The sequence below is a fragment of the Camarhynchus parvulus genome, chromosome 29, assembly GCF_901933205.1.
Source record: "Camarhynchus parvulus chromosome 29, STF_HiC, whole genome shotgun sequence".
NCBI lineage: Eukaryota > Metazoa > Chordata > Aves > Passeriformes > Thraupidae > Camarhynchus > Camarhynchus parvulus.
Window position 1 is genome coordinate 621088 of NC_044599.1, and position 25295 is coordinate 646382.

The 25295-nt window shown below is 59.7% G+C and overlaps 2 protein-coding genes across 7 annotated transcripts in view; one reads left to right on the plus strand and one right to left on the minus strand.

Moving 5' to 3' along the window:
• ATF1 (activating transcription factor 1) overlaps window positions 1-25295 on the plus strand; it is a 450302-nt gene that overhangs the window by 177314 nt on the left and 247693 nt on the right. The window lies entirely within an intron of this gene.
• Window positions 1-25295, minus strand: part of HDAC7 (histone deacetylase 7) — a 58510-nt gene that overhangs the window by 10944 nt on the left and 22271 nt on the right. For 3 of the 6 annotated variants that reach the window (XM_030967172.1, XM_030967169.1, XM_030967170.1), the window contains exons 2-6: window positions 2530-2720; window positions 1578-1668; window positions 826-937; window positions 623-738; window positions 346-468 (exon numbers count right to left, since the gene is read on the minus strand). In XM_030967172.1, the coding sequence (XP_030823032.1) occupies window positions 346-468; window positions 623-738; window positions 826-937; window positions 1578-1668; window positions 2530-2673 (586 nt within the window). In that variant the 5' untranslated portion in view covers window positions 2674-2720. Of the gene's footprint in view, window positions 1-345; window positions 469-622; window positions 739-825; window positions 938-1577; window positions 1669-2529; window positions 2721-13302; window positions 13388-21614; window positions 22377-25295 lie in introns of those variants that run through there. The other 3 variants (XM_030967173.1, XM_030967168.1, XM_030967171.1) reach the window with 3 other exon arrangements.

Sequence of the window (25295 nt, forward strand, 5' to 3'; positions counted from 1 at the left end):
CCTGGGGCAATTCCAGCCCTGCAGGTCCAGCCTGGGCTCCAAAGGCAGCAGGAGCAGCTGCAGCAGCACCTCCAGGCTCCTAAATCCCACAGCAGCACCTCCAGGCTCCTAAATCCCACAGCAGCACCTCCAGGCTCCCCAGTCCCAAACCACCCCAGCCCAGCCCCTGGAGAGGACACACCAACCCCAGGTGTCACTGTCCCCAGGCAGAGGTGACACAGGAGCTGTCCCAGCCCCTGGGGAGGACACACCAACCCCGGTGTCACTGTCCCCAGGCAGAGGTGACACAGGAGCTGTCCCAGCTCCCCCAGCCCCGGGGTCCCCCCGGGCCCGTCCAGGCCTCACCGATGGCGTCGGGCGGGCGCCTCTTGAGCGAGGGGGGGGCGCTCTCCTTGCGGGTCAGGGGGTTCTTGCGCCGCTCCAGGCACTTCCTGGGCTTGCACCGAACCTTCAGGTTGGGCTCGGACGCTGCGGGGACAGGGTCAGTGCTGGCCCCAGCTGGGCGGGCTCTGTGGGGCCAGGGCCAGCTCCAGCCGGGGACACGGGGACATTCCTGAGGTCTTTAGGGACACGGGGACACTCCCAAGGCCAGGAGGGACACGGGGACATTCCCGAGCTGTACCTGTTTTCCGCAGCGGGAAGTGCTCGGGGGTGTCCAGAGAAGTGCTGGGCACGGGGGACAGGAACGTGCTGAGCATGGCAGGGGAGGGACCCTCAGGCTCCAGGGGCTCCAGAGACCTGCGGGGAGAAGCCAGGGCCCCTTCTCAGCTGCCCCTGGGCAGGTTTGGGGCAGGGGCAGCTCCTTTTGGGGGGCAGCTGCTTTACCTGTAGGGCAGGGCTGCAGCGGGGGCGTTGCTGGTCCTCTCCAGAGCCGCCTGCTGCTTCTTCAGGATCACCTCGGCCAACTTCTGCTTCACCACCGTGCTGGCCACGGCACCTGCACGGCGACCACGGTGACCACGGTGACCACGGTGACCCCACGGGGCTCTGAAGGGTCCCTGCAGGCAGGACCCCGACCCCAGGGCTTGGGGATGGCCGGGGACCCCCGAGGGGCACAGCCGGCTCTGCTCCCACCCCGTTCCCCGTCCATCTGTCCCAGCAGGAACGCTCTGCTCTTACAGCTGGACACTCCACGGAGCTGTGCCGGCATTCGGCACCTCCGAGCGCGAGTTAATTAACCGATTAATAATTAGTCAGGTGCGATGTGGAGCCCTGCGCATCCCAAAATTGGGAGCGAGCCCCCGGCGGCTCCTCCAGCGCTGGCACCAGAGGGCGCCGGGAGACCGCGGCTGGGAGGGGCTGCAAACGCAGATTGGGGGGCTGAAAACCCACTCTGGGGTCTGAAAAACCAGTCTGGGGGCTGAAAACCCCAGATTGGGTGCTGCAAACCCCATCTGGGGGCTGCAAACCCCATCTGGGGGCTGCAAACCCAGCCCAGGGGTCCCAGCGGGGTTGCAGCCCCGCTCTGGGGATGCTCTCCCAGCCCTTTCCCCCAGGGGAAGGCAGAGCTTGGTCTGGCTAAGGGCAGAACCCCCCGAGCCCCCTCCCCCGAGCCCCCTCCCTTGAGCCCCCCTTACTCCTCTTGCTCTTGTCCTTGTTGAGGATCTGGCGCAGCTCCTGCTCCTGCTGGCCCGGCTCAGCCTCGCGGTGCGGGGACTCCATGGCCACCTGTGGGACAGGGACATGGGCAGGGACCCCATAACCCCCCATAACCCCCCCAGAGCCCTGTGACCTCTCCATGGTCACCTGTGGGATAGGGACCCCATAACCCCCCCATAACCCCCCCAGAGCCCTGTGACCCCTCCCTGGCCCCAGGCAGGGGGACACGGGGACAGAGCAGGTCTGGGACAGTCCCTTGTGTCACTCTGGCTCACTGCAACGTGTCAAGTTGTTCCATCACAACAAACCTGACACGTTTTGGTCTCCAGGGACGCTTTGCTCTCCCTGGGGACATTGTAAAAGTCAAAACCTGTCTGTTCCCACTCGCTGCCTCCTCTCAGGGTGTTTGGGCACGTCTGCCGTGTTGCAACGCGGCAAAAAATAAAAATCTTTGTTGAGTAGAAAAGGGGGAAAAAAAAATCTATGATAGGAGGGAAATCCCAGCTGATCCACGGAACTGACTCCTGCCCTGAGCCCGGAGCAGCCCTGGGGACAGGCAGGGCGGGATTTCAGTGCCTGAAGATGGTCACAGCTCCTTGGATGTGGTCACAACTCCCTGGGCATGGTCACAAGTCCTTGGATGTGGTCAGAGCTCCCTGGGCACAATCACAACTCCCTGGGCATGGTCACGACTCCCTGGGCATGGTCACAAGTCCCTGGGAATGGTCATGACTCCCTGGAAATGGTCACAACTCCTTGGATGTGGCATTGGGATTTCCAGCCTTTTCCTCCGAATCCCTGCCCAGAGAGGGCAGCTCAAAGCCAGCCCTGACTCTGGCTCTGGGGGCAAAATTCACCCTCCGAAGCGCCCAATCCTGCCCCAAACCTTGCCAAAAGCGGGGTGTGTGCCCCCCATGCCCCGTCCCATACCCTGACGTGCTGGTGGGTGAGCTGCTCCACTTGCTGCTGGTGCAGGCTGGCCAGGAAGAGCTGGTGCTGCAGCTGCTGCTGCTTCAGGGCCAGCAGCGCCGTGTCCTGGGGCTTGAGCAGGCGCTGCCCGATGCGCAGGTCCATGGGGACGGCCTGGGGCACCCGCGGGGAGGGGCACGGGCTCACGGCAGCTGCGGGGACACCGAGGGACACGGCTCATACCCGGGGGGATCTGCCACGGAGCATCCTCCGCCGGCAGAGCCTCCCTGCCGCTGTCAGCCGGGGAAGGAGGTTCCTGCGAGTGCCACTCCTCCGGGGAGGACCCCGGGCGCTGCAGGTGCCTCTCCCTGGTGTCGTGGGGGAGAAGGGCTCTGGAGCGAAGGTGTTCCCTGCGCAACCTCCCTGGAGGGTGAAACCAAAACAGTGTCCCGTGGGGACACCAACACAGCGCCAGTTACACACCTGAAATTGCCGGTTACACACCCCAAAATGTCGGTTACACCCCCAAAACAGGGCCAGTTACACCCCCAAAACAGGGCCAGTCAAATACCTGAAATTGCCCATTACACTCCAAACCAGTGCCCGTTACACACTGAAATTGCCCATTACACCCCAAAACAGTGCCACTTGCACCCCAAACCAGTGCCACTTACACACCTGAAATTGCCCATTATACACCCAAACCAGTGCCACTTACACACCTGAAAAGGGGTGGGAAGGGATTGGGGGGAAAAAACGGGTAGGAAGGGATTTGGGGCACGCAGAAAGGGGTGGGAAGGGCTTGGGGCACCCCAGGTGAAGGAGGGGCTGCTCCAGACACCCCCAGGAGGGAGCAGAGCCCAGGGGAAAGCTCTGGGAATCTCTGTCCGCATCATTTGCTTCAGTCCCTGCAAAAACAAACGGAGCAGGGAGGGATGGGGGCTGCTGGGGGAGAGGGAGGCCGGGCAGCAGCCAGAAAAACAAAACAAAACAAAACAACTCCTCAGCGCTCGCCTGGAGCCAGGAAAAAGCTGTGGAGCATCCCCAGGGCCAAGAGGCTCCGGAGCCAGGGAAGAAGAGGCTGCGTGGACCCCTTTCCTGCTATGGCCCCCACTCTGCCCACCCCACACTGGGGATGGCTGAGTGGATTTTAGAGAGGCTGGGGTGAGAAAAGGCACCCTGGGAGTGGATTTTCAGAGGCAGGGATGAGAAAAGGCACCCTGGGAGTGGATTTTAGAGAGGCTGGGGTGAGAAAAGGCACCCTGGGAGCAGAGCCTGGCCTGGCGTGCCCTGGGGTGACACTAGCGTCCCAGCCCTGATGCTCCTGGCCAGGATGAGGCCACCAAACTCAGGGCAGTTTTCCAGAGCTTGGAAACACAAAACGTCCCGTGCTGGGTGCCAGGGCTGGCGGCACTGGGAGGGAAAGCCGGGCTCGGGCAGGAGCCACTGTCCCCATGTGGGTGGGAGACCCCTGCACCTGGCACCTCCTCAGGGATGCTCCAGAGCCCTCAGCTCCCGAGGACCCCCCTGGCAAAGCCCCTCGTGCCCCGGGAGCTGTTTGTGACCTCCCTGTGCAGCTTGAACTCATTTGGGGTTTGCTGCCGGGCCCTGGGCCAGGAGTTACAGTAAACAACCCCCTCCCGCCTGATCAGGGGCCGGCGGCCAAGCCCGCGGCTCCTCCCCTTCCCCCCGCCCCAAAAAAGCCAGAAGTGAAGTCCCACCGAGGCTCCTGGGGGTTTGTCCGTGTCCCCAACCCAGCGTGGACCCTCAGAGCCACCAGCACCGGGACACGTGGCTGGGACTGGGATCACAATGTTGGGGATTGGGATCACAGTTTGGGATTGGGATGCACAGGTTGGGATTGGGATGCACAGGTTGGGATTGGGATCACAGTTTGGGACTGGGATGCCCAGTTTGGGACAGGACTGCCCAGTTTGGGACAGGACTGCCCAGCTTGGGACCGCGAAGCCACAGGGCCAGGAGCCCATCACACAAACCACCCCTGGGCCAGCAGCTGCGGCTGCAGCCCGTGGATCCTCCATGGGAAGGGGAGGCTGTGCCACGGAGTCTCCCTGCAGCGCCCGGCCATGAATGAGGGCTCTGTGCTCCGGCCCCGTTACCAGCACTCCTTACCAGCATTTTCCAGGCTGCCGGCACAGCACGGAGCAGGGAACGCAGCCGAGGGGCCGCGGGCTCCGCCACGAGCTGGGACAGCCACAGAGGGAGGGCTGGGACAGCCAGGGAGGGTGGGGAGCCCCACTTTGCCCTGCAGCACCTCCCAGACTGCTGAGGAGCTCGGGGACAGGGGGAAGTTTGGTGGCAGCGAGTTGCCCAGGCCGGGGGTGGCAGTGCAGGGCTGGTGTCACTCGGGACACCACCACGCTGCTCCCAGCCAGCCATCCCGGAAAAGGAAAAAAAAAAGAAAGAAATCCAGCACAGAAATCTTTGCTTTGGCATTTCCTGATTGTTTTTAAAGAGGCGAATCAGCCGTCAACAGAGCTGGGCTTACATAAGAGGGAAATAAAGCAAAGAGGCAAACAAAGCAGGGCAGGAGGGTTATTGAGGAGCAAAGCAGAGGCATCCCAGCTCTGCTGTTCTGTGCATCCCTGCCTGCACCTCTGCCTGTATCCCTATTTATCCCTGCCTGCATCCCTGCCTATCCCTATTTATCCCTGCATGTATCCCTGTCTATCCCTGCCCTCATCCCTGTTTATCCCTTCATGTATCCCTATTTATCCCTGCATGTATCCCCACCTGCATCCCTATTTATCCTCACCTGTATCTCTATTTATCCTCACCTGCATCTCTATTTATCCTCACCTGTATCCCTGTTTATCCTCACCTGTATCCCTGTTCATCCCCACCTGTATCTCTATTTATCCTCACCTGTATCCCTATTTATCCTCACCTGTATCCCTATTTATCCTCACCTGCATCTCCATTTATCCCTGTCCTCATCCCAGTCTCTCCCTGCCCTCCTCCCTGCCTGCCCACAGCTCGCTCTGAGGTGGAGCAGCAGTTAAATCCAGGCTGGGTTTTTTTTCAATAAACCATCTTCTTTTACAAAAGCCTTCCCCATCTTATGCTGATCTGCTGCGAAAGGTTCAGAGTTCAGGCGGGTTGAAGAATGCGGGTGATTAAAAACATTCCTCTCTAATAAAAGGGAAAAGGTCTTCTCCAGAGCCCTGCACGAGGAGCAGGAATGAGCTGGAGGGAGGGAGCTCAAATTAAAAACACTTAAATGAGAAACCACACCAAAAGAAGGACCGTGTTGAAAGAACACGAAGATCACAAAGGGAGAACTCGAGAAATAGGAAATCCTGGAGCTGGGGTGCCTCGTTTAACCCTGCTGGGCCCTGGGGCGCCGCCTTTGATTAGGGACCAAACCCTGCTCCCAAGAAAGAGAGAAAAATCACCAAACCCACCCAGCCCCACTTCTGGGGGGACACTGGGGACCCCCCACGGGTGCCCACACCTCCTTTTGTCCCCTACCTCCATCTCGTGTGTCCCCCAGGGGTTTCCTTGCAGGATCCCACAAAATCCCAGCGTTTGGGGCATTTTCCTCTTTCCTCTCCTTAGCACAGAGATCCGGGGGTGGGAATTCCAGGGATGGGAGATCCGAGGGTGGGAATTCCAGGGATGGGGGCTCCAGGGAAAGCAGCCCCAGGAAAAGCCCCGCACCCCCTCAGCTGCCCCCGCACGGACAGAGCTCCGGCCACGTCCCGCAGGAGCCATAAGGGAGCAGATGATGCTCAGGGAAGATGTAATGTTTGGAGCAGCCGGGTGCCAAGTTGTGATAACTCTTTCTGGAGCTCATGGAGTGCGAGTTTCAGGGGCTTTACGCCTCAGCCAGATGTGGGTGGGTCCCTCCCCTCCCCACCAGACAGCAAATTCCTGCTCCACAACGAGACGAGGCTGATGCTGCTCCAAGAAAAGCCCCCTGAGAGTTTTTCCACCGGGGTAAACCCAAATTCTTCTGCTCTGATTCTTGCAAACTTCCTTCTGCAGAAAGTTCCCAGAACAAAAAAAAATGTTTTAAAAAATTGAGACAGACGATGATTAAAGTTTGGCAAAGTCACCAGAGCAGCACAAAACCTTTCCCACAACCAAAGGCACGAACCAGGATTCAGCCACACACCCAACCACGCCGTGCACCTGTGAGCAGAGCAGTTATTCAGGCACTCCAAGCACAAAAATGGGAATTTTCCCTGCTGGAGCCTAGGAACGAGCTGCACATCAGGCCTGGGGAGGCAGATCAGGGCGAGATGCTTCCTCTGATTGCTCTCCCTGGTTATTTGCAGCTCGTGACCTTTGAGTCAGACATTTACCAGCTCTCCAAAGAACTGGAACTTTCTCCCCACTAATGTGCACATTTCCTTCTGAAACTCATGGCTCCGGGACCCAAAAACCTCAGGGCTGGTCCAGAGCCCAGGGACAGGGAGGAAACACCTTTGGGCCTGGATGTGCTGCAGGTTCCAACACTCCCTGCTCCAGCCCAAATCCCGGTTCTGCTGCTCCCATCCCATCCAAGGGGACCACGCTGCTCCCGCAGCATCCAGGGCAGGATTCCTGGGCCAGGCACAGGGAGCTCTTCAGGGCTAAATCAGACACTCCTGGAGGCGAGCCAGGTCTGGGTTCCAAGGCAGGTTTTCCACATGCTCTCAAATCCACCGGCCCTGGAAGGGTTTTGCCTCCAGGGCGAGGGTGGCGCAGAGGATCCCAATGTAACCCCACACCCAGAGCTGCCCCAAACCTGAACAGTGGGCACGAACTTCACCCCAGGCGCTGCCCAAACCACTTCTCTCCTGTTCCTTCCTGCTCCCAGAGGAGCTGGAGGGATTTGCAGGAGCTCCCTGGATGCAGGGATGAGCTTTGGAAGCCTTCAGAGCACCCAGCCCTGAATGTGCTGAGGCAAAACCCCCCCAGCAAAAGCTTTTGGGCCTAAATTTGAGACCTCAGGGACATCCAGGTACTAAACCACAGGAAATTCTGGGCACAGGCAGGATGGAGCTGCCTCACGGGTCCCACAAAATGTGGTTGGAGCGTGGGCAGCCCCAGGGAGCAGGGGGGATCAAAGGGCTCACTCATCTCCTGCAGCCGCAGCCGGGCCAGGGCAGAGCCGGGCCAGCGAGTGGCTCCATCCCCACCGCAGCCCTGGCACAGCTGGAAACCTCTGGCAGTCATTTCCTGCCCCTTCCCACCCCCACGGGTCACCCAGCCCATCCCAGAGAGCGGAGGAGGGAGAGGAGGGAGAGGTGTCCCCAGGAAACCTCGCGGCCACCGCGGCTTCCCGAGGAGCACCGGGAAGGCCGCGGCCACAGGGCTCTGCTGAAGGGAGCCAAGGCGGCCTCAGGTCACAGAAACTCGCCAGATTTGGGGAAAATCCTCCTTTCCCAGAAGAGAAACATCCCCCAGAGCACATCCCGCCCCTGTTGGATCCCTCGCCCAGCCTGTGCTGGCTCCTCCCGGCTCTGCGGAGCCCCAAACTCTTCTGGGGAGCCCCAAACATCACCCTGGCCTGGAGGGGAGGCAAATCTGCCCCTCCTGATGCTTCCGCGGGGCCTTTTCCTGCAGCAAACACCCCGCGGGGAGCTGCTGCTCCTCCGCACCGCCCAGCTCCTCTCCTTGAGGTGACACAAGCTCCAGCACCGCCCGGAGCACAGGCAGGGATGGACTGGGACACAGGCAGCAGCTCCAGGCTGGCAAACCCCGCGCTCTGGCCGAGCTGGAGCACCCCAGTGCCCTCCAGCAGCCTCATCTTCCTCTCCAGGCTCCCAGCAAGGGACACCAGCACTGCCCAGAGCTCGGCATCACCTCCTGCCCGCTCTGGGGAGAGGCTCTGGCCCCGCTGCTGGCAGGATGAGCTCCCTGTTCTCTGTTCTCCTGGCAGGATGAGCTCCCTGTTCTCTGTTCTCCTGGCGGGATGAACTCCCTGTTCTCTGGGCAGGATGAGCTCCCTGCTCTCCCGGCAGGATGAGCTCCCTGTTCCCTGCTCTCCCGGCAGGATGAGCTCCCTGTTCTCCGTTCTCCCGGCAGGATGAGCTCCCTGCTCTCCGTTCTCCGGGCAGGATGAGCTCCCTGCTCTCCCGGCAGGATGAGCTCCCTGCTCTCCGTTCTCCCGGCAGGATGAGCTCCCTGCTCTCCGTTCTCCGGGCAGGATGAGCTCCCTGCTCTCCGTTCTCCCGGCAGGATGAGCTCCCTGCTCTCCGTTCTCCCGGCAGGATGAGCTCCCTGCTCTCCCGGCAGGATGAGCTCCCTGCTCTCCGTTCTCCGGGCAGGACGATGCCCCGGGACGCAGCCCCGCGCTCCCGGGTACCGGGGAAGGTGACATCAGCCCGGGAGGATGCCAAGGGAAGCGGAGCAGAGATCAAACGATTGCAGAAGCTCTCTCTCCTCCAGTCTCTCTCTCCTCGGTTACCCAAGCGCTCCCGACCGGTTTGCAAGGAGGGCTCGGCGGCTCCTCCCTCCCCGGGGCACCCACCGGGAGCTGCTCGGGCACCGGGGCTGCCGCACGGCGCCGATTTATCCTTTGAATTGCTGCTGCAAGAGCCCGGCTTGAGTCACAGCCCCCCGGGCAAGGCTCAGCGCGGCCCGAAGCGGCTTCGTGCTTGATCTGGAAGCGCCGAGACAAAAATTAAAGCTGGAATCACTCAATCCCCACTCCCGGCGAGCGGCTACTCAAGGCGACCTGCCCGTTAATTAGAGCCGCAGGAAGGAAATCCCTTTGGCAAACGCTGGTCGAGGGCCAGGGCTGAGTTGGAGGGCAGAAAAGGAAATTTAAGAAGAAAACCCGAGGCTCAGGAGAAGCAGAAGGAGCTGGGAGAAGCACGGGCAGCCCCAGCTCCACGGGCACAAAGGGAAAGAGGCGCAAACACAATTCCCTTGGACTGCTCAACCTCCAGCAGGCAGAGCCCGGCCGGGGCTCCCCCCAAACCTGCCCTGTGCTGACCCTCGGGCGTCTGAGGAGCCACCGAGGAGCTCCCCAGGGCAGACCTGGGGCCCAGCGTGAGTTATTTCTGTCACAGGGAGGAAGCCGCAGCATTTTCAGTTTCCTGCACAAACACACCCGGGGTGCCCCTTCCCCACGGGCCCGGCAGGCGCTGCCTCCCCTCCCTGGCTGCTCGGGTATCAAATCCTCCGGGCAAAGGAGGGTGAAAGCCGCCTGGATCTGAGGAGCCACACCCTGGGGACAGCAGGGACAGCAGGGACAGCAGGGACAGCCACCCTGAGACAAACCTGGCTTGGTGCTGGGGCTTGCAGGCAGCTGTAGGGAGATGCTGGGAATTCCATCCGGGATGGAGAAGCTACAGGCAAGAAGCAGGCAGGATTTCTGGTGGGAGGAAACGCCAGGAGCACCTGGAGCGCCGAAGAGAAGCCTCGGAGGAGGCCAGCAGGACTGAGGGTGCAGGTGGGTGTGTGAGCGCTCCACATGCATGGAGCAACACTGCCCTGGGGCTTTAACCCAGCAAGAGGAGCGGCTGCTGCTGCTGAACTGCCCAGAAATGAGGGAAAAGCAAAAAGAACCAGCAGAGAAACTCCCGATGAGCCCAGCATAGCAGCAATGACTTGGACACTGAGGAATCAGTGCTCATGGTGGGGATTGAGCCCTCAGAATCCCTCGGGATCAGAGCTGGTGTCAGCCCAGCAGAACCCCAAACACATCCAGGCCCTCAAAGCCCACCTGGCACCCAAACACGCGGGCACACACCCGGGCCCAGCGCACGGACCCCGCTCCGGGCAGGAGATGCTCCAGGTGCCCCTCACACCAACCCACCTGCTCCAGCCCCCCACCCGCCTGGCACGCTCACCCACGGATGGCATCGTGTCCCTGCGGCCCCTCGGGGTCCCCGTGGCCCCCGGGGCTGTGGGAGGAGCAGCCCCCGGCCCCGGCAGCTCTCGGATCCCCGGTCTGGGCGGTCCCGGGCGCGGCCGCCACCACTCCCTGCGGTTCTCACGGGCACATCGAGCCTTGGCAAAGCCCTCGCTGGCAGCCGGCCTCATCAGGCTCATTAAGTGTAATTAAGTCACAGCGGGCATCCCTCCCCTCCCCCCGCCCCTCTGGGGGATATTTTGCTTTCAGACAAAATAAACAGGGAGGTTTTGCGTGGGCTCGGGCAGGTGCCAGCAGCGGGCACAGCAGCAGCAGGTGGAAATGTCGAGGTCTCTCGGGGGAAGCCACGGTGAATCAGCGCCCAGCCCCAATTCCAGCCCTCCTCCTGCTCCCAGGGGTGCCCATTGCAGCCCCCCTGGCCTGGAGGGGAGCACCAGACCCTGTCCCCATTGCAAACAGGAACACGGAATGGGATAGACTCTAAGGAAGCTGCCCCCCAACTCTCGCTGGGATTTTAAAACCATGGGGAAAAGCTTCCATGCCAACCTGAAGTGGGATCTCACTGCAGCAGCTCCTCCAGCATCACTTGGCAGCTGGTTATGGAACTGCTGCCCCTCCACAGCCCCAAACCTGGGAGAAGGGAGAGCACGGAGCGCCCAATCCCCTCCTCCTTCCACACCATCCCTCCTCCCCAAAAGGGCCAGGACACACACTGGGGAGCTTTAAACCACACAGAACATCACCCCAAGCCCCAGAACATCACCCCAAGCCCCAGAACGTCACACCAAGCCCCGGGGCCCCCACGAGGCCACAGCCCATCCAAGATTTTCCCTCAACACAGCCGAGGCGTTGCTCCATCGCCCTGGCAGTGCCGGACGCCTCCTGTCAGCAGCGAAAGCCACGAGCTCCTGGTGCTCCTGGCAGGTCACAGGGGCTGGCCCTGACCCTGGGCTTTGTCACAAAGCTCTGGGGTGGGCTAGGGAGGGAGTCCTGGGGAGCACGATGCTGCTCGGGGAGGGTAAAACAGCCCCGCTCCATCCCCATCCACTCTGCGGCAAGGGAAAAAGCCAAAAGGCTTTTTAAAGCTTTCTGCTCCCCCACGGAAAAATCAGCTGGAGCTGTCCCAGGGCAGAGTGGATGCCAGCACGTGTGAGAGCTGGGTTTGCACTCCTGTGGCTGTGCCAGGGTGATCCAGGTCAGGCAGAGATGGGCATTTCCCAGTCCGGCTCCTGCAGGGAGCACCGACAGCCCCAGGAAAGGCTCTGTCCCCAGACAGACCCCAGAGATCTGTCACAGCCGCCTCTGAGGCGGGGCCATGCCCCGACCCAGAGCTTTGCTTCAGATATTTGGGGTTTACTGCTGCTAAAGGGATTTAGCCAGAACAAATTAAGATCATTTCCCATCTTAATTAATTCTACTTTCACTTCCTGGCACGTTGGAGCTCGGCCTCCTCCACCGCAGCGAGGAGCCTCAACTCTGCCCCACCACAGCAACGAGAGCTGTGCAAAAACCCAGGAGGGGCTTTGCAGCATTCCTTTGTCACCATCCGAGCCCTGCCCACACTGAAAACACCCCCAAAAGCCAGAACCCCCTTTCGTGGCCGTATTTCTCCAGCACAGAGCAAGACGAGACCTTCCCCTCCCTCCTCAGCCAGAGGAGCTTCGAGGAGCGGCGATTGTGCCTCTTGCACAACAAATCCCCTGCTCTCCCTGCCCGCCCCACATCCCTTTGAGGCACAGAGGAAGCAGGCTGGAGACATCCTTCCTGTGCCGGGGACAATGCGATGGAAATAGCCCGGGAGCAGCGGGAGCGGCCGCGGGCCCGGCTTCTTCCGCCCATTGTGCGGCCAGGACTGGCCCGGGCGGCCGCAGCCCCCCAGAGCAGAGCCAGAACCCCCAAAGGAGCGGCCCCAAACCCAAATTCCCATCCACCTTCCCCGAGGACCCCGCACAAGGCGGGGATTTTGGATTTCAGAGTGAAATCCGCCGCGGTCACTGCTCGGCCTTGGACTTCACAGCAGCACAAAGCCCACCCCAAAAGCCTGGCAGGGTTCTCCACGGCAGGGAAAAACCCAGGACACCCAGACGGCAGGAGATGCTTTCTCCAGAGCCAGCCCTGAGGGTGAAACGGAGCCCCCGGGGAGCGGGTTCCGCCCTAAATCCCAATTTTCTCCTCCAGATGGGAGGTGCACGAGTTCAGCTGCCGCGGCTCACGTCAGCAGCTGGAGAAGCCTGCGAGGACCCACGCAAGCCTGGCCTGCCGAGGACGCTGCTGACGGCAGCTGAGCAGGGCAGGGTGGCAGGGGCAGAGCCGCTCCAAGCCACCAATCAGCCCCCAAACCTGGCGTTGCCACTCAAGTCGGCGCTGGTTTTGGTATTCACCTCCCGTTTCTGAGGGCTCTGGGAGAGCAAGTCATCACTTGCAGCCCTTCTACGCGATCAAGGTGGTGACAGAAGCTGTTTTTCTTTTTAAAAAAACCCCAAAACCAGACATATTTTCAAGGTCTGAGGTGGTTTTCGGGCTGGGGTTCCAGGAGTGGCAACACCTGGATGAGCAGCACAAAGCCACACTTCCAGAGGGAGGGAAATGAGAGGATGGATGATGCCACTTGTCCCTGCTCCTGCCACCACCCCCAGAGCCCCCCGGAGCAGGGGGACCACCCCAGCACAGCCTGGCCCCTCTTCACTGGCCCAAAAGTGGGGCCAGGCCCTCTCTGAGCTGCTGGGCTGGGGCTGCTCCGCTCCCCGAACATTCCCCAGTGCATTTCTGCCCTGCTGATGGGTTAAAAATAGAAACCATCAGTGTTATTGTCCTGCAAGCAAATATAGAAAGATCACATCCTCCCTGCTGAAAAACGACACAGCAGGGACCTCTTCGAACCCAGCAGCAGGGGAGAGCTCTATTTCGGGATGGGGAACTTGGGAAGTTTGAACAGAATCCCGAAATTCGTGATGTTGACTCACTGCAGCGTTAAACACCCATGGAAAAGTCGCCTTCCCGCTCCTCTCCCGGCTTCCCCGGGGTTCCGTTCGGGATGTCAGGCCGAGGAGGGTGCTCGGGCGGGCACGGCACTCCCGGCGCTGCCCCAGCGCTGCCCTCGCAGATGGGAACGGCCCCGATCCAGTTTGGGAGTGGTCTTGTCACCACCGTCCCCGGCAGCGCTTCCCAGCTCCCAGGGAGGCGCTGCAGCAGGAAAACCCCATCCCCGCTCTGCTTCCCAAAGCTCCGAGCAGCTGGCACATCCCCGTTCCAGAGGCAGCTCGCAGAGTTCCCCAGAAAGGGAAGAGCCAGCCCTGACCCCAGAGCAGGAGACGCCCTGAGCCTCCCCGACCCCTCCCCTGCTCCCTTCCCCCTTTCCTACTCCTGGCCCCTTCCCTTCTCCCATCCCTTTCCCTTCTCCCATCTCTTTTCCTACTCCCATTCCTTTGCCCTGTTCCCATCCCCTTCCCCTGCTCCCTTTTCCCTGTTCCCATCCCTTCTCCCATCCCCTTTCCCTACTCCCATCCCTTTTCCCTGCTCCCATCTCTCTTCCCTGCCCCAATCCCCTTTCCCTGCTCCCTTTCCCTATTCCCATCCCCTTTCCTTTCTCCCATCCCCTTTTCCCTGCTCCCTTTCCCTGATGGCTCCGGAGGGAGGGGGTCCTCAGCCTGAACCTCGTTTTTTGGAAAAGGAAGATTTCTGCGCAATCCCGGCCTTTCCTTTCCTTTCCTTTCCTTTCCTTTCCTTTCCTTTCCTTTCCTTTCCTTTCCTTTCCTTTCCTTTCCTTTCCTTTCCTTTCCTTTCCTTTCCTTTCCTTTCCTTTCCTTTCCTTTCCTTTCCTTCCCTTCCCTTTCCTTCCCTTCCCTTCCCTTCCCTTTCCTTCCCTTCCCTTCCCTTCCCTTCCCTTCCCTTCCCTTCCCTTCCCTTCCCTTCCTTCCCTTCCCTTCCCTTCCCTTCCCTTCCTTCCCTTCCTTCCCTTCCCTTCCCTTCCCTTCCCTTCCCTTCCCTTCCCTTCCCTTCCCTTCCCTTCCCTTCCCTTCCGTGTTTGTGCTGAGCGCTGGGGCCGCTCCCACCCAGCTGGGACGCGGCTCCAGATCCAGCCTTGTTCCTCAGCGAATCCCCGGGGAGGGGAGAGGAATGCGGCAGGGTCACATCCAGCTGCTGCAAGGGAGGAGGAATCCAGGGCCAGGGGTGTCTGTCCCCGCAGCAGCGCTCTGGGGACGGCTCTGATGTGGGGGTGCAGCTAAAAGAGCCCGGATCCCAAACCCAGCTGGCTCCAAACCCCAGCACTGACCCCAAAACTGCCCCACAGCACCCCAGGGATGGCTCCCCTCCCAAACCAAAGCTGCAGGAGCAGCCCCAGCAGGGATGCAGAGGTCACCCCACCACCCCAAACATCTCCCCCCATCCCCACCGAGCCCCCCCCAGGATGTGGGGCAGGGAATGCTCAGGGCAGAGCTCACTGCACCCCCTCCCCTCCTCCCCACAACAAAACACACACCCAGAAACAGAAGCGGTCAGGAAAAGCCCGGCAGTGACTCCGCGTCCCCCGCTCCAGCAGAGCCCCTCGGTGCTCCCAGCCAGGTGCCCTGGGCCAGCCCCGGGGGCCATTCCCTCATCTCATTCCGTGCACATCCCAGCTGGCATTTCAGCCCCCAGCCGGTGCCAGATTTCTCTCTGCTGAGCCAATGCACTTGGAAATACATGACGACTTCAGCAGATTAATTGGAAACACAGCCTGGGTGTTGCAATCCCAGGAATGACTCCAATTTCAGGAACAAATGTTTTCATAGAATCACAGAATCATAGAATATTCTGAGTGGGAAGGGACCCACAAGGATCATCCAGTCCAAGCCCTGGCCCTGCACAGACAGCCCAAAAATCCCACCCTGGGCATCCCTGGGAGCATTTTCCAAATGCACCTTGAGAATTGGCATAACTTCACCAGTTTGCTGAACATTTCCAGCTAAACTGGGACAGGCTCCACTCACACCCGGGATTATTCTTTTAGTGTGGCGTGCTCCAATTTAAAACCTTCTCAAGAAGATTTAAGGCACACCACGGAAGAGGAGGCAAGAAGAACAATTTCAGTTTGCTCTGTAAATCTCCTCTTAAAACCTTGCTGGCTTTGAGCATCACAGGGCTCCTCTCAGCCCCTCTGCAAAACCAGACCCAAACTCTTCTCCCAAGATCCTGAAAAGCCCCAGGGCTGGGAGATGGAGGAGGGGTGGAGGAAGGTTCCCTGCATGGAAACCAATCCTGTGCTTCCATATTTTCCACCCCTCCACAGAAAAAACTTTCCCCTTCAGCATCAGTCAACCTTGCTGCTTGCTGCCAACCTCTGCAGCCATTCCAACCCTTCAGAGGCTGAACCTGGTGATTTTGGAGGTCTTTTGCCACCTTAACAATTCCATGATTCTCCCCTTGCTGCCAAGAACTGGAAAGCCCTTTCGTGGTGGGCAGCTGTGCACCGAAGCTCAGGGTGATAAGGGAAGGAGAAAAGCTGGTCTATCCACCCTCAGAGCCTGGCAGGGAGCTCTGCTTTGCCATCCCACTGCCAGGGCTCCTGCAACCCAACAAAAAAAATCCTGTGTGGGATGTGGAAGGGGCTGCTGGAGGGAAAATGGGGAGGCCAGGCTCGGCTCTGAGGGTTGGAATGGCTGCAGAGGTTGGCAGCAAACAGGGGTGAGCAGAGAAAGGGCTGGGTGATGCTGAAACCCCTGCAAAGGGCAGAGGTTTTGCTGTGGAGGGGTGGAAAATATGGGAGCACAGGAATGGTTTCCATCCAGGGCACCTTCCTCCAGCCCTCCTCCACCATCATCCCTCTCCCAGCCCTGGTGGGTTTTTGGGATTTTGGGTGGTGACACCAAACAGGGGGCTCTGGAGGGGCTGTGGCTGCTGCTTCAGACCCTGCGGCTGCTGCAGACATGGGGCAGTGCCCGGCTGAATTCCTACCTTGGAGGGGTCTGGAGCGAGGAGCGCAGCCCCTGCCCCGCAGCGAGAGAAAAGCCATTCGAACGTTCCCAGAGCGATCAGCTCCCGCAGCCTGGCTCCCGGAGCTGCACCTCCTCTCTCTCCAGCTGTTTGGCTGCTCCTCTCAGCCCAGCCCTGCCAGAGCTGGAGCCCGAGCCAGCAGCAGCACAGGCTGCACAAACCCTCCCCGGAGCCCCCCCTGCCCCATCCAGGCTCAAATCCACCGACCCAGCCCCAAACCCAATTCCCTGCTCAGCCTTTGCCTCACGGAGCTCTTTTTGTCCTGCACGAAAGCCACAATTCACAGCCAGACCTTCGGGGTGGGATTCCTCCTCCCTGCCATGAAGTCAACCTAAGTCAGAGTGTTCCCGCCGTTAATTTGGGTAATCTGACAAAATCAAAACCACCAGGTTTTGTGGTGAGATGTCACTTTGGGAGCTTTGCTCACCCCAGAGATCTTTCTTTGGGGAGTCCCCATGACTGGGAGATCCATGAGATCCAAAAAGATCCAGCATGGGGATGGGAACTTCTGCCCTGAGCTGGGCTGTGGGGTCAGGCTGGCTGGTCAGTGGGAGAGCTCCGGCCAAGCCTCATCCCTCATTCCCAGGGTCAGGAATGTGCAAGAGCTGCTGCGAGGAGGGGATGACCACAGAAGCCACGTGGACAGAGGGAATGTGGTGGGGCTCTGCAAGGATCTGCTCCAGCTCCCCCTGCAAGCCAGGAGATCCAGGAGGAGCAGGGAGGACATAGGGATTCGTGCAGATCCAGCCCACGCCCCAGCTCCAACCAGGCTGAGCCCACAAATCCTTCTGCAAGTTTCTCTGTCCCACCCCCAGATGTGCCAGCGCCCCGTCCTACACCCTGCGCCCCTCCCAGGCACACCCTGCGCCCTCTGGGCTCTCCTGGCACCGCGTCCCAGACACGGCTGCGAGGGGCTGGGCTGGGCTGGAGCCGATGTCCCCCCGTGCCAGCACCCACCTCCCCCAGCCCAGCCCCATCCCTGGTCCCCGGTGCCGGCCCAGCCCAGCGCCAGCTGGGACAGAACCTCCACCCAGGCATGGGGCCGTGCCTAAAGCAGGCAGGCACCCCAGCATCCAGCTCTGACAGCAAGGTCCCATCGAGGCAAGAACAATCCAAACCCTCCCAGTTCCCTGCTCCCTTTCGGGGGTTCGTCATCGGCGCTGATAGAGATCCACAGCTCGCGGCACAAACAGGGAGGCGGCCAAGGAACCACAGGAGCAGCAACCGAGACTCGTGGAGCCCTGGCCAGGGCCAGAGGCAGCTGCAGATGCTGCTCCAGGGACTCCCTGAGCTGTGATTTGACACAAGCCCTGATCAGATGTGGCGTCACCGGGACGGTTCACGCAGGAGGGACGAGGCCAAGGCACAAACCACAGCTCAGCCCCTGCCTGCAGCACCTCCTGCTCTGCTCCAGCCGCCAGAGGAGCCCAGGCCTCGAGTGCTCTGCCCAACCAAGCAGCCTGGGCTTCACCATCGCCTCTCCCTGCCAGGCAGGGCCTCCTTTCTGCAGCTTTTTCAGCCTTTCTCAAGTGGGGAGTGCAGTGCTGACGCTGCATTAAGAACATCAAAGTCACCGGTCCTTACTCCCACCCGATGTCCCATTTCCTCACTCCCACCTGGTGCTTTTTGGCACCACCCAAAAGCACAGGCTCAGCAGAAGTTCAGTCCTGCAGGGATTTTGGAGGTGTCCCAGGTGCCCTGTGTTCCTACAGGAGCTCTGTGTCCCTACAGGTGCTGTGTCCTTACTGGAGCTCGGTGTCCCTAAGGTGCTCCATGTCCCTGCAGGTGCCCTGTGTCCCTACATAACCCAGCTCTGAAGAGCTGAAGAACCCCCAGGCTGAAGAACCAGCCCGGTTTAGGAGCTGACCCTCCATGCCATAACCTCACCTCCCTCCCTCTCCTCCCCCACGGCCCCGGGCCCTTTGCTCACACGGCTCCTGCAATTCCTGGCCCTCGGCTTCGAGGCTTCCGCCACCATCTGGGCTCCATTTAGGGGAGCTGATGTTTTTCACAGGGCTGTAATCTAAACTTTGGGATTGAGTTTACATCTCGCATACCAGCGTCTCACCGCCGGGCCTGGTTCTGCACCGGGGGCTGGCGGCTGCCAGCCCTGCGCCGGCGGCCCTGGGCACCTGGGAACGGTGCAGGGATCCCAAACCAGGGATCCCAAACCGGGATCCACCCAAAAACCACCAGGGATCCAGCCAGGCACTGCCCCTGCCAGTGGGTGAGAGCTGTGAGAGCCCCAGGAGCTGGGAATGAGCTTGGCTTGTCCCAGGAGACAAAGCCCCACAGCAGTGTCATCCAAAGCCCCACATCAGTGTCATCCAAAGCCCCACAGCAGCGTCATCCAAAGCCCCACATCAGTGTCATCCAAAGCCCCACAGCAGCGTCATCCAAAGCCCCACAGCAGCACCATCCATCCCAGCAGCAGGAAATCCCCCAGCCCGGGCAGCTGGAGATGGGAGCACAGGAAGGAGAAGCGATTTGGGAGCAGGGATGTAGAGCGGCAGGTCCAGCCCTGCTTGTGCTCAAACCCAGGGTGACAGACCCACCCCAGGGCCTGGAGAGGCTCCTGACCCAGCCCTGAGGTGAACACTGGCACCCCCAAATCCCTGCCAGACCCCCCCATGCCCTCGCCAGCCTTCCTCCACCCTCCTCTCTGGCTGCAAGGTGGGCAGAGCCGCAGGCAGTGTCCAGAGGCAGCCAAGGTGGCTCGATCCCAGCAATCCACGAGGCTCAGCCAAACCCAAAAAATAATGTTTTCATACTTTGACTTTTCAGGCAGGATTTAGTCATTTGTGGACACGAGGCCTTGGCAGGGCTGTGCTGCCTCTGCTCACCTACCCCAGCCCGCGGCTGTTTACGGCGGCAGAGCCTTGCAAGGAGAGGGAAGATTGGTGGTTTAATCCAGGTGAATTATTCCTGCTCGCTTTATGGAGCCTGCAGCTGGTGGGGAAGGGGGGATTCAGCATCCCTGCACAGCCTGGGATGGATCCCCCACAGGAGATGAGGCATCACAACACAGCCCACCCCACAGCTCCACAAACGCTGCCTGGACAAACTCACCAGGACTTTTGCCCACCTAACAGCTAAAAAATGAGTTCAGGGCAGAGAAGCCAAGCCCTGGCTGGGCACGCTCATGGTAAAAGGCAGAGAGCTGCTCTGCCATAGGAGAAAAGCAGGTTCCACCCCAGCCTGGTGGGGCTGTGCAGGCTCTGTTTGCTCAGCCCAGCACAGGGCACTCTGGGCTGCCAGGGGAGGGGAAGGGGTGATGGATCCAGGGGATCCAGGCCCCTGCTGGCTGCCAGGGTATCCCTCAGGAACCCTCTGTGCCCAGGGTCCAGCACGAGCTCCTCGCCTTGGTGTCAGATCCAAACTTCCCAGGCACGAGCCCCGGGCTTTATCTGCCTTTGTCCCCTCCCTCCTCCCACGTTTGTTATTAAACATTTGTTACTTGTTATTAAACTACGGCCACTTATCTGCAAATCCTGCCTCTGAAACCAGCAAAGCCACACCACGGAGTGCCACGCTGCGTCCCACAGCCCGGGGGATGCCACGAGCTCATCACCACACACCCTGTCTGCCTTCAAAGCTCATGCGCCACGAGGATCCCACTATGATGAGAATCCCACTATGATGAGGATCCCACCAGGATGAGGATCCCACCAGGATGAGGATCCCACCATGATGAGGATCCCACCAGGATGAGGATCCCACCACATCCAAGATCCTATCACGACCAAGATCCCACAATGAAGATCCCACCAGGATGAGGATCCCACAATGAAGATCCCACCACAACCAAGATCCTGCCACCATGAGGTTCCCACCACAACACGGATCCCACCATGATGAAGATCCCACCATGATGAAGATCCCACCACAACCAAGATCCCACCAGGATGTGGCTCCCACCACGACACTTCTGCATTTTCACTCAGCGACCAAACCACCCAAAGCACCCGCGAGGCCGAAGCAGCCAAGTGGAGCAAGTCCTCCTGGAAAAGGAGCCACTCCAGAGTGGAGCATCCCAACCAAGCATGGGAAGGAGCTCAGAGACAGGAGGGATTGGCTGGGGCAGCCCTGGGATCAGCAGCACAAACCCATGAGGGCTGGCCAGTGGCAGGAGGAGCTTTCTGAGGAGCCTTCGTGCCCTCCAGGCACTGCAGCAGGAGTTGCACAGCTGTCCAGACTGGGAAGGACAGATAAGGCTCAAATGATTCATTCAGTGTAAACCTTTATTTGTTCTTGCTTACCCAGAGGAGCCAGCAGCTGCTAACGCCAAACTGGGCCGGCTCCCAAGCGCAGACAAAGGCCTGCAAAAATGGCTTTAAGGAGGAGCTGACTGTTCAAAAAAGCAATCCTAGAAGAGGGAGTTAGAAAGAGGGAGTGCAACGCGGCGCAGGAGGAAGAGGAAGCCAGAGAGCACCTAAAAATAAATGTTAAAAAAAGCAGCGAGGCACAGGACAAAGGCCTCGGGCGCACGTGACCGCTCCCCGCAGCGGGGGCAGGATGCGAGCGCAGAACACAGCACTCCCTCCCCAGCAACCCCACGTACAGAGCCCCAGGCACCTCCCAGCTCGGCCAAAGCCACCACAGCACCTTTCCCAGCCAGGAAGGGCTTTTTGCCCCGTGCCATGAATGCCCCAGGGGCAGGATGCTGGCTGTGCCCCAAGCTGGGCATGACCCGGTCCGGGGTGGAAATGCACCTAATGCAGCAAGGCTGGAGTCAGGCAGGAGAGCTGGAAAGTGTTAAAGAAATTGAAAGGAAGTCTGGAAAACGAGGTTCCTCCCAAGAAGCACCCTCAAAAATAGCCAAAGTCCTGCGGAAGCACAAGCCCTGCATCCCCCCAGGCAGTGCCGTCAACAGATCTGAGCAGAGCTGGTGGGACACTCGTGAGTTCACTCTGAAACAGCCAAAAAATGCAGCTGACAGAGGAGCCAGAAACTGCAGCTGACAGAGGAGCCTGCCCTGTGCCTGCTGCTGCAGCTGGGACCAAGGCTGTGGCTCCCCTCCCGTGGCTCCGAGGCTGCAGAATGACCTGAGATGGGACATCAACTCCCAGTGCCCTGAGCCTGCCCTGCTGATCAGCCCCCAGTGCCCTGAGCCTGCCCTGCTGGCGGCTGTGCCCACCGGACGCTGGCAGCAGCTCCACCCCAGGCCCAGCAGCGAGCCCAGCCTTGTTCCCTGTCCCTGAGCATCCCTCAGGATGCTCCCTGCACACTTTCCCCCAGCCCCAGTGGGGCTCACAGCCGTGCAGGGAAGGAACAAACACCCCGGGACGGGAGAGGCACTTACAGGACGGGCTGAACATCACCAGCGTGGTGCAGATCTCCAAGCCTGAGAACATCCAGCGAGTTCCGCTCCCGGGAAGCCGCAGCTCCGCATCCCACGTTCACTTCTGCTTCATCCCTGCCGCCCAGCCCATCCTCAGCAGCAGGGAGAGCGTCTGAGCCGCGCCGAGCTGGGTCAGACGCAGCCGGGGCGGCGGAGCAGCCTCTCAGAACTGACTCATCCCGTCCCACAGCGGCTCCTCAGCGCATCCCCAGCCAGCCGGGGTCCCTCAGAGCTGCCCAGCCAGGCTGTGCCCACCCCGTCCCCTCAGAGCCAGCCCGGGCCAGAGGCAGGACGCCCGCATGGCACTGCCCGCTGGTCCTCACGCCGCGCTCCCTGAGCCCACGGCTGAGAAACGCCGGCGAGCCAAGAATAGAGACCTTGAAGTGAAACCTCCCGGGATTGGCAGCTATTTCGGGCAGCTCAGCCGCCGGGGCTGCGTGACATAAGAGGATATAAAAGAGGAAACTCTGCACAACAACTCTCACCTCGCCGAGACAGAGCCGGGTCGCAGCAGGTAGGGCTGCTGGGAGCGCCACTGGGGGAGGCCACGGCTGGGACAGCCCCCAGGCCACCCCCGTCCCCACAAGAGGCAGCACTGGGACCCCTTTGGGGCCGTCCCCAACCCCAAAGCCCCCCAAGCATCCCCAGGGCTGAGCCAGAGGGAAGTGCAGAGCTGCAGCCCAGTGTGGATGTGGCTTCTCTGCACTGGGATGAGGCCAAACCCCAGCACAAACCACCCCGAGCCCACGTCGAGCCGAGCCTGCTGCCACAGGTTCAGCCTGCCCAGGCACCTCCGTGGAGCAGGAATTGCAGAGGTGCTGCTGTGGCCAAAGGAGCCTCAAAGGGAGCTGAGGGGACTGAGGCACCCGGAGCACCCCCAAAGCCCAAAGCCCAAATCCCAAAGCCCAAATCCCAGATCCCAAAGCCCAGATCCCAAAGCCCAGATCCCAGATCCCAAAGCACAGATCACAAATCCCAGATCCCAATCCCAAAGCCCATAGCCCAGATCCCAAAGCCCCAGTCTCAAATCCCAAATCCCGAAGCCCAGATCCCAGATCCCAAAGCACAGATCCCAAATCCCAGATCCCAGATCCCAAAGCCCAAATCCCGAAGCCCAGATCCCAGATCCCAAAGCGCAGATCCCAAAGCCCTGCTCTGCCCAAGCAGCCCCTCAAGCTCCTGGCTCAGCTCAGCCCTGGAAGGAAGGGCTGGGATTGCACCCAGCCACCAGGTGTGGGGTGGAAAGATCTGGTCCTGGTTAACAACCAGCATCAAGATTAATGCAGGGAAATTTCAGCGGCAATTCTGGGAGATCTCTGCACTCTTAGATACCAGGAAAACAAACACACAAGCTGCAGTTTGTGGAGAGTCAAACTCAGCACCTGAAACCAGTCCCTGCCAGCTCACAGCGTGTCCATCCCTCGTGATGCCACTGTGCCCTGCCAGCTCACTCACATCCCAGAAATGTGCTTTTTTCTGGGCTTTTGTCAGGAGTAAGTCACCAGCCAGACTGACAGAGTCTACAGTGCTAATTGGGAAGAAATTCCTCCCTGGGAGGGTGGGCAGGCCCTGGCACAGGGTGCCCAGAGAAGCTGTGGGTGTCCCTGGATCCCTGGAAATGTCCAAGTCAGGTTTGATGGGGTTTGGAGCAGCCTGGGACAGGGGAAGGTGTCCCTGCCCATGGCAGGGGTGGCACTGGATGCTTTAAGGCACCTCCCATCCTAAACCACCCCGTGATTCTATGAAATAACTGAATTCCCCAAACAGTCTGTTCTACAAACACCCTCCAAAACTTCCCCAGGGCATGAGAGGGAACAGGGCACCTCTGATTCCATCCCTCACCAGACAGCCACAGCCAGTTAAGGCCTTCCAGTTAAACCCAGCTCCCAAAGGCTGGATAACCAGCACAAGCCACAGAGCTGCTGAACGCGCAGTTCCATGATCCAGCACTGCTGTCCCTGTGCCAGCAGGTGACAGGGCCCAGACAAAGGCAGCCACGGCAGGGACTGTCCCTTGGCACGGGGACCCTCCCTGGGACGCTGCCCTCTGTGCCCAGCACTGCAGAGAGGGGTGGGTGCAGCCCTGGGAGATGGAAAAGGCCATTCTGTTTCTCTGATGTGAGAAACAAAATACGGATTAGTTCTATGTTGCAAAGTTGTACAAAGACTTGAAAGCTAACGGTATAAAGTGCCATTGGTAACACCCTTTAAAATTGACCCTTCTAATCTCTTAACTACATTAGCAACATAAGCAGAATCTGTGGTTAAATTAAGAGGTTGTGGAAAGAGCTGAAAAGCCTCAACTACAGCAGCAAGCTCAACAATCTGAGGAGATTCTCCTATGATTTGAACGTCTGACTCTTAAGCATTCGTTTTTTGGTTCAACCAAGTTACGACTGATTTGTGACTTTCGCCAGAGCCATCAGTGAAGAGCGTTATTGCATTTAAGGGTTCTTCACTTAACTTATGTTTCTCTCTAAAACTCAGTTTTGATTGCAATAATTTGTGAGTTGGGTAATGAACAGAACAAACACGTGGGAAGTCAAACAATGCATACTGCAAATCATCAGAATTTTGTATTGCCTTTTCTGAGGTGCCTCCATCATGGGACAGCAAGGAGCCAGTGCCAGGCCCCCAGAGCAGGACAGAGAGACCAGGGTGACACACAGGTGACAGAAAGGACACGGCAAAACACAGGGTGAGCAAGGCAAGGGACGTGGGAGAAGGGACAGAGCCACCTTGGAGCCAGCTCTGCTGTGAATATTCCACCCCTGCACTGAGGATAACCCTGAGCTGCTGAAGGCAGCTGGATGGGGCAAAGAGGCCAAGGCAGGGGCAGAAGAGACAATTTTCATGTGGAAGTTGCACCCCCAGGCTACAGATGAAAGTTATCGTCAGTGCATCGAGCCCTGGGCAAACCTGAGGAATTTACATGAGCCTTGAAGTTCAGGAAAGCATAAAGGAGGAAAGAAACTGAGAGAGCAATCCTGGCTTTGTCTCCAGCGTTGCGAGGAAGTTCTCCACATTTTCTGTGCTGCCCAAGGCTCCCCTTACGCAACAGCAGCTGATGAAAAAGCAGCCTCAGCATCAGCAGCTTTCCCCTCCCTCTGTGAGAGATCCTCCTTCCAGGAGAGATCCTCTTGTCATGGGAGATCTTCCTTCTGTAAGAGATCCTCCTTCCACAAGAGATCCTCCTTCCATGGCAGATCCTCCTTCCACAAGAGATCCTCCTTCCATGGCAGATCCTCCCTCCCTGAAGGCTCAAGAGCATCCCCAGAGAGCCGACCCCAGCACCACATCCTGACTCTTCCCTGCAGCACCAGGGAGCTGCTCCTCCCAGGAGAACTGCCCGGCTTCCACTTCTCTGGAGCTGAGCTCCAGGGCACTTCCAGGGCTGCAGGATGCTCCAGAGGCTCCTTGGACACGCTGTGATCTTTCAGAGCAGCACATGACCCAGGTGAAACAAGGGAGGACCCAGGGAAACACTGGGAGGACGCTCTGGACCAGCACCACTGACAGGTTCACCCCACACGCGGTGAAATTCTCTCCATGAGGAGAAAGGAGGCTCTCCTGGAGACCAGTGCGAGCCACCGCTGGTTCCCAGCTCTTCCCCGAGCTCCTGCTCCTCTGTCCTCCTGTTCCC